Genomic DNA, 8,509 nt, shown 5'->3' with positions numbered 1-8,509 from the left:
CTTTAGTGGTCTATCGTCCGGCATTCTCATGACGTATCCTAACCATCTCAAGCGTTGCGACTTTGCGAACTTCACCACATCTTCACCATACCCGGCATATCTTCGAATATTCTAGTAAGTGGGAAATTAAACATACAACTCGGTTGTTTTATATTTTTATTTGTTTGTATGCACTGTGAACTAAGATCCTGTAAACAAGATGATTTAGCTGACTAAAATCCTCTAACAGCAGAACACGACACTTTTACTACATTTCATAACAAAAAGTTTTATATTGGCATAACATTTTAATAAAATATTAAAACATCAATATATTCAGTCTATTTCAGTAATATAATACATACTTTCAGTTAATAAGCGTTTATTTTATAAAACCCGGTATATATATATTAAAAGAAAAAATGGCTTAGAATAGAACTTGTGGTCGATAATGCTTCTGTAATTTGTTGGCTCTGCAGCCTAATTTCATTTGCCACTTTGCTTGTACACGTTTCATCAGATGTATGTCACGTGCTTTGCGTGCCGCTGCTTGTTGTTGCGTCGATGACCATCCTAGTGCGCGATATTCACTTAGTACTTTATGGAGTTTACGATCACTTTTTTTCGGTACTAGAGCTCGATTAGGATTTAAACGTTGTTTATAGTAGCGAAGTAGAGATCGATGGCCAATCACTGCGCCAGATGGCAAGACTAATTGATATTCGTCACCGTCAAGTAAATCTGGAACAACTTCTTCATCAATGTCCATACCCTCTTCCTATAACATAACAATTTTATTAAAATTTATTATGAATTATGTAAAAGATTAAAACTTACATGATCAGGATAACTAGAACTGTAATCATAGTAATCAGCATATTCAGCCAAAGCTATGCCTTCGTGTAACATTTGACAATGCCCCTTATCTACCATATGTTTTCGCACAGCATCAAGGGAATAAAATGTTTTACCTTTATCGTTACACCAAAGACAAACAAAGAAATTGCCAACTTTTTCAGCTAAGTATTGAAGTAAGCCTTCCATATCAATGCAGAATTCAGTGTCGGGAATAAAGAAAGAATGTGTTACAGACATATGCTTCAAATTTTCAACAACGTTTTCACTAGTATGAGTGCAGAATAAGCAATCATTAATTGTAATTGGGCATTCTGGTATTTCATCCCACTCTTCATCGTCAATCTGAAATTAAATCGTATTAATATGATTTTTATTATCTACATTGCAGAACATACTTCCTCTTCTTCCACATCTTCATACTCATCATCATCTTCATCATCCATCTGCACATCGCCTGTATCATATTTAACCTTTTGTTCTAAAGCTTTTGCTATTGCTGGGTGAGGTCGTTGCGTTATCGCAGTCCTAACAGTAACGTTTGTTTCATCAGTCAGGTTTTCCTTCTGGTAACGTTCCAACGCTTCCTTGTGCTTTTTACTGTTTAAATGATTATCATGCGCATTTTGATTAGTAAATTGCTTGCGGCACGCATTACAGTAAAGATTTGTTTGACGTTCTTCCTCCGCTTCAGCTTTTGCATTTCGTAAGTCTAAAACACGCTTTTGAAACTCTTCAGCGGTGACCGGAGGCAACTGCGCAACAAGCCTTTTTAAATTATATCGGTGCCAATCAGTTTTATAATGGTCGCGTTGTAAATCTGCTGAAGCAAATTTAGCACCACAATGCAAACAAGTAAAAGCGCTCATGACTACTATGGGAATTTCACAACCAATAAGAGGTAAAACTAAAATATGTCTGATACCAAACAAAGCAAATCACGTTCTGTTTAGCGGATAAACGAACCAAACTGTCACTATAAAAATGTCTGTTGACATTTTATGTACAGCGGCTACAATTTAAAATTACAGATTTACTAAAAATTTTTTAAGTAATTTTTTTTGACTGCAACTTCAAAATTTTTTACAGTTGTTTATTTATTGCATATAAGAGATAAGTTTGAAGTTTGAAGAAATTTATTTTGTTGTTGTTTTGGCTTATATGCAAAGGTAGACACAAGTTGAAATTAAAAAAATATTAAAATCGTTGCAATATATATATATTTATTTATACTAACAGCCACTATTTTTAATATATGAGATCCAAAGATAAATTGACCATTGGCTTATTATATAAACTAAATTCTACTACATAGAACGATGTACATTATACTTATGTTATGTTTAATTATGACCGTATGTGAGTTCGAGTAAATTGAGTTAAAATAAATTAAAATTTCCTAGAGATTTTTTGCACTGCAACATTTGCTATCATACCGACATAATTTACTATTTCCTTCAATTTACCATCAATTTACTCGAACTCGTACACGGGCTATAAAATGCTTTCGCTACTATATTAAACAACATGCTATTGAAAGAATAACATTAGTTGGAATGCCAAATGCAATAAAAGTCATGTACTTATTTTTTATTAGATTTATTAAAATTCTTGATTTGTACCCTGTTCTCACTGCAGTTAATTAATTTATAAATTAATGTTATAAATATTGCTTTAATGAAGGCGATGGGAAGATACTATTTTTATTATTAAAACGCTTGGTTGAATTTAAATTTTGTAAGCCTGAAACACTGAAAATACTCAACGAAATTATTAATGGATATCAATTATACTAAAAGATGTTTTTGATATTTGACATGTAAACAAAAATTTGAAGTTTTTTACATTTTGCATCAAACGAATATATTTTTTTGCAATTGCTGCCTTTCAAACTACTGCCTAGTTTGATATAATTCAAATAAATTTAATTAATTTATTACAAATCTGAAAGTACAGAGGCAATTATTTCTGTTTTTTTATTTTTTATTTTTTTATTTTTTTCCACAAATTATATTTTGGCAACAATTTATGTTAAATATACAAAATGTTAGCAGAACTAAAATATTTGGTGTTTTGTTAGTTCCAATTAATCAAAATGGCCAGCTAAACATATTTTAGTTAATTGCAATACTTCTATTTGTTGTAATACATCAATGCTAATAGATGAACATAAAATACTATTGCTTCATGGGATGCTTTGAATTTGAAAAGCTACAAGCAAATTAGTGTGAACCATGCTTAAAATCAGTTAAAGTTGGCAGTGCTCACCTGTTGTGAAAATAATAATAAGGCAACATTATGAAATTGTATTTTTGTTGCTAGCATAAAACATATCTACGATTTCGTACGCACTTTGTTTTGTTATATCATTTGATATACGCTTGCATTTGTTTCTGGTTGTAGTTTTGTTTTGAATTAATCATAATTATGGTTATCACATATACATGCATTACATGCTGCGTTAAGTTCGCAACAGCAGAAATTCAGCGAGATCATTATAAAACAGATTGGCATTGCTTCAACCTGAAGCGACGTGTGTGTGAGTTGGCACCTGTTACTGCAGAAGACTTCAAAAACAGAGTATTGTTCCAACAAGCCATAAAGGTGCAAGAAGAGAGTGAAATCAATCACTTTTGCACCTCATGTCGAAAGCAATTTGCCAATCAAAAAGCATTTAATAATCATCTGAACAGCAAAAAACATAAAGAAAATCTTAAAAATAAATATGAAAAAAAAGATGATGACGCTAATAACAACATTGATAAGTCATTCGATGTGTCTCAGAATGAAGAAAGTATGCATAATATGACTGTAAGTTGAAAAAACATTAAAACAAAAGTAATATAAGTTTTAAATGCCAATTTCATTTAGGAAAAATTACAGTCTCTTACGCTTGCAGATGGTGTTTGCATATTTTGCGTGCACACCAGTGCAGACTTAGAAGAAAATCTTAAGCATATGTTTGTGGCACATTCGTTTTATATACCTGAGTCATCAAATTGCAGGGATGTGCAGGGTTTAATAGGTTATTTGAAAGAAAAAGTTACTAAAGACTTTATGTGTCTTTGGTGCAATGAAAGAAAAACCTTTCATTCAGCCGATAGTGTGCGCAAGCATATGACGGATAAAGGACATTGTCACATGTTTGATGAAGACATAGCATGTTCTGAGTACAAAATTTATTACGATTTTGCGCCTGCCAGAGAAGAGGTAAAATATACTTATTCAATACAAATCAAATAATTGAAGATTCTAAAAAAAAAATAAATTACAGATCCAATTGGAAGAAAAGGGCTATGAGCTTGAAAATGATGTGGATGGGTGCTTTGTATACGAACTTGTACTGCCATCTGGTGCTGTTATTGGACACCGTTCATTACTTCGCTACTACAAACAATTCTTTAGATATAATAATGCATTAATACCTCACAAGTCGCCAGAATACAAAGAGCGCATTTTTTATAAACGAGATATACCTCTTGCCAGGTGGCATCCCATTTTTCTGGGGCAAAAAGTTAGACCTTAGAAATATGTAAAGAAATACATACGTGCAATAATTAATATAAGGAAATAAATTTTTTTTAAAATAATATCACTATTTTTCGTTTCGGTTTTATTATTTTAGCCATAAATGCAATAATCGTTTTTATAACGCAGTAAATGGTATAACTTCATAAATAGCCTTCATTTAATTTTATTAACGCTCTCGAAATCATTTAAGTTAAAAAGTAGTCAAGGTTATTGATAAATCAAGCATTTAACTTGAATGACACATTTTTTTCTAGCAAAACTATTTCAAGTTTTTTACTGAACATCAGATACATGTATGCTAGCCACCTTCATAAGACCACTGATTACCTTTTCAACTAAAAATTTATTTACTAATGTTACAATATATGGTTTCTAGCTAAAAGTTTACGAAAAAAATATTAAACTACATTATTTTTTAGCATTTTGTTGGACTTTATAATGGAATAGGTTTAAATAGCTTTGCTTTTGTTACATTGCTTTATGGGGATGTTCTATTGACATAATACGGATATTTTCTTGCATCCCACTTTATAATTTGATAAACATAATAATTTATTTGTTAAATGAGTTTTCCATTATATAATGAAATTGCATGATTAATACGGATGGAACTTGTCGTAACATGAAAAATATCGTTTTTCTATAGCTTAAATTGAACTTGTTCAGAATGAATTCTTATAACGCAATTAAAGGTTTATAGGTAAACTATTAATTGGGATTGATCAACATACTGGTGTGGTGAAGAACCTTTAGAAATGTGATTTAATAAAGTTATTCAGGACAAATAACGATGTTTAAATATAAACAAATTACAGAGAATTAAATTTAAATGCTGAAGTAACTTTTAGTTATTTCGTTAAACATAAGCTTGGTATTTATTAAAAATGGAAAACTAATTTATTTCGTTTTACAAGCGCATAATTTTTACTTAAAAGCATAGTGGAAATTTGATTAACATTAATGTTTTCATATTTATTCCGCAAGTACATCGTCGAGCCATTTTTGATCATCTTCTATGTTACTATTTATTGCTGTATCAACTGTTGTTGCTGCGACACTTGGAGCATCAAGTTGCACTTGACTAACTTGAGCAGCAGTCATATTTAACAAATCATCCAATTCATCAGTAGGGCCTTCATCAATTGTTTCAGCTAGTGGATCTTTTTTTGTAGCGGTGGACTTTGCGGAACTACCTTTTTTAATTTTTGGTTGCGATAAATATTGCTTAAGCACATCCTGATATGCTTTTTCTGCATCTTCGGCGGATTTCTCCATATTAATAATTTGATTATTTGTAAAAAACCCTGATGCATAATCCATGCGTTTATAAAACGGTATAGTTTTTAACCCTGAATTCAAAACCTTTAGACTCAATGTAAAATATTCGCTAGCCTCTGTATTATCAAAAAGATCATCATTGTCAGTGTCCCAATTTTTTTCAGACGAAAACTGAAAATGTCCACCAATTGATATAGGCAATTCGGATAGTTGTTTGAAGTCTGCTGCTTGTAATTGCCTATTTCCCTCATTGTCGTCATCAATATCGGGTGGATAGTCCATTGGCTTTTGTCGTCCAGCTTTTGGTACAATTACATCGAGATCACTGGAATCCGCTATATCTATAATGCCACGGGTGTCGTGTTTTGATTGTGAACTGGATGATGACTGTTCATGTGCTCCTCTTCTGTCATACTTTTTAAGATTTTTACGTTTTCTGTTTATAAAAGTTAAATTATATTCATTACATTATATTATTAAATTATTCTTATATAACTAGAACATACCCTTTCATACGATCGTCCTTGCTAGCCATGGTGTCTTTACTGATGAGTTCGTTATGGCTTGACTTGTTTTGTTTACAATAACTTTGGTTCCTCCGGCAACACACAAATAGGTGTTCCAAGTTTTTTGATTTTCTTGCGAATAATATTAGTGTTGAAAAATGTTCAAAAATGTGTGGTGCTGTAGAATATTATAATTGAAATATGTAGTTAAAAAATATATTCGAATTGAAAATTTAAAATTTTATAATTATATTGATAATAATTGTATATAACATTATCAGTTATATTTTATATTAAATTTATAATAATCATTTGGCTAAACATTGGCAAAATTTTTGATTGCACTCTAACTTTATCAATAAAAAAATAAATTGTATTCGCAGATAAAATTCAAAATTCGAAAATATTCGATATTTTTATTCGAACATAAATACCTTGTCAAAGTTTAACTAATACAGACCCCCTGTTGGGGGGGAGGGGGTTTGGCAGTGGAGGTTGTGAACATAGATTGGAAAGTGTCAGCGCGATTCTTGTCACTGTTCTATCAAAGTTGACACACAGCCTCTACGTGACTTCTGGATAGCTACAATCATCCGTGTGTTGAGAACTAATTTGTGCAGCGAAATCCTCCTCATATATAAGGTTATGCGTCAGGCTTACAACGCTTATAGAGCTGCATGTATATAGCTGGTTAATGTCCTCAAGAAATATAAGGCTGAAGCTCTCCAGAAAATGCGATGTACGGGACCAGGATGCTCTAAACGAAAACATCTACTACAGTTGCCATGCAACAAAGCACGAATTCGGAGTCGAATTTGCGGTAAGCCGAAGGTTCAGAAGTTTGGCCTTAACAGTTGCACCAATAAACGAAAAGCTTGCCAAAATCCGTATTAGGGCAAAATTTTTCTACATCACTCTAATTTGTGCGCATGCCCCTATGGATGATAAAGATGACGATATCAAGGAAACTTTCTATAAAGACAACATGGTTGTCACCTGTCAGCCTTCTTCCATTATCAAACTAAATACAAGATCTCAAAAACGAAAAGCAATACGCGGAGCCAATATTGACTAGGATCATTATCTTGTTGTAGCCAAGATCTCAACACGATTATGTGCGATGAAAAAGGTACGTGAACAAGCACAGCAAAAGTTGGACGTCGAAAAGGTGCAATCACAACAGACAGCTAATAACTTCCCTACTTGACTCTTCCAGTATCTGGAAAATGAATCTGAAGAAACCGCTGTAAAAGATGTGATTGGTTATCACCTTAGACAAAGAAACAGCTGATACGACTAAGAGCGTCGTGACGCTACCGCAGAGAAAGTCACCCTGCAGTCAGTTTCGACGCGTGCTATTAAAGAGAAGGGTAGAGAAACGTCCTTTCAGACGAAAAAAGAAAGAAGCAGAGAGACATCAGTACAAAGAGCTTACGAAGCTGGACAACAGAAATATGGTTCGAAAATTCTACCAAAAAATCAAAAGCCTGACAAATGGTTATACACCCGGAGTTAATTTCTGCAAAGATCGAAATGGTAATTTGGTGGTAGATGTCCAAATCATGCTTAACATTTGGAGGGATCACTTCTCGAACCAACTAAATGGCGGTTGTATTGATGCGAATGAAAGCGAAGATGATCCCGAATTTGCATTCGTTGACGATGAAATAATCGTCCCGCTATTAAAATACATGCTATAGCTGATTCGCAATATACGGTCGTTTGAATGCATGTCCAACGTTTGGAATTTAAGTGTGCTTTGTCCAATCCACAAAAAAGGTATTCCTGCAAACTGCACCAAATATCGCGGAATCAGTTTTTGAAATATCGCATATAAGGTTCTGCCGAATGTACTATGTGAAAGATTGAAGCCAATCGTCATGCAACTGATTAGACCCTATCAGAGCTGACAAATCCAGCTCCAGACCAGATATTCTTAGACCCAAGAAAATCAAATCAACACACACCACCTCTTTGTTGACAACTTTTTATTTATTGAAAAATAACTCTTTTAATCATATTTCAGATTATTCACATTTTTAATTGCTGTTAATATGAATTCAATATTATTTATTATTTCTTTACATCGAATTAGAAACATTAAAGTTTCCGTAATTGTTAAGAAAGTGAGGACAAAACACGTAAAGGCAAGACAATTCAATTCAGCAAATGAATGCTATTAAGAAAATGAGAGTCTATTGCAATTTTAAGCCAACGTTCACAGTATAGCTTTGATATCCTGAAACACTCCTAAAAAGGACTGCTGAAGGCCATGTTATGCAGACAATCATATGTTCGTGTACTGCTGATGGTACCTGGTAATGTTGACAGTGTTACTGGAGGTACTATCCATATGCGTG

At 32.8% G+C, this 8,509-nt stretch overlaps 3 protein-coding genes across 3 annotated transcripts; 1 reads left to right on the top strand and 2 right to left on the bottom strand.

Annotated features, from left to right (window-relative positions):
• Positions 1-344: 344 nt before the first annotated feature.
• Positions 345-1,900, bottom strand: LOC119670002 (zinc finger protein 622-like). The gene is made up of 3 exons (XM_038080078.1): positions 1,233-1,900; positions 817-1,179; positions 345-757 (listed from the first exon to the last, which is right to left on the bottom strand). Exons 1-3 carry the CDS (start codon positions 1,701-1,703, stop codon positions 407-409), a joined length of 1,185 nt encoding a protein of 394 aa, XP_037936006.1. The 5' UTR covers positions 1,704-1,900; the 3' UTR covers positions 345-406.
• Positions 1,901-3,099: 1,199 nt separating this feature from the next.
• LOC119670078 (zinc finger protein 622-like) lies at positions 3,100-4,432 on the top strand. The gene is made up of 3 exons (XM_038080194.1): positions 3,100-3,645; positions 3,706-4,044; positions 4,109-4,432. Exons 1-3 carry the CDS (start codon positions 3,262-3,264, stop codon positions 4,358-4,360), a joined length of 975 nt encoding a protein of 324 aa, XP_037936122.1. The 5' UTR covers positions 3,100-3,261; the 3' UTR covers positions 4,361-4,432.
• An 807-nt stretch (positions 4,433-5,239) lies between these two features.
• On the bottom strand, positions 5,240-6,279 carry LOC119670071. Its single transcript, XM_038080183.1, has 2 exons — positions 6,150-6,279; positions 5,240-6,079 (listed from the first exon to the last, which is right to left on the bottom strand). The coding sequence occupies exons 1-2, from the start codon at positions 6,176-6,178 to the stop codon at positions 5,338-5,340; spliced, it is 771 nt and encodes a 256-aa protein (XP_037936111.1). The 5' UTR covers positions 6,179-6,279; the 3' UTR covers positions 5,240-5,337.
• Positions 6,280-8,509: the final 2,230 nt, after the last annotated feature.

Source organism: Teleopsis dalmanni, chromosome 1, assembly GCF_002237135.1.
Source record: "Teleopsis dalmanni isolate 2A chromosome 1, ASM223713v2, whole genome shotgun sequence".
Classification (NCBI taxonomy): Eukaryota; Metazoa; Arthropoda; class Insecta; order Diptera; family Diopsidae; genus Teleopsis; species Teleopsis dalmanni.
The sequence above is the reverse complement of the archived record's forward strand: the minus strand, read 5'-3'. Positions and strand labels throughout refer to the sequence as shown.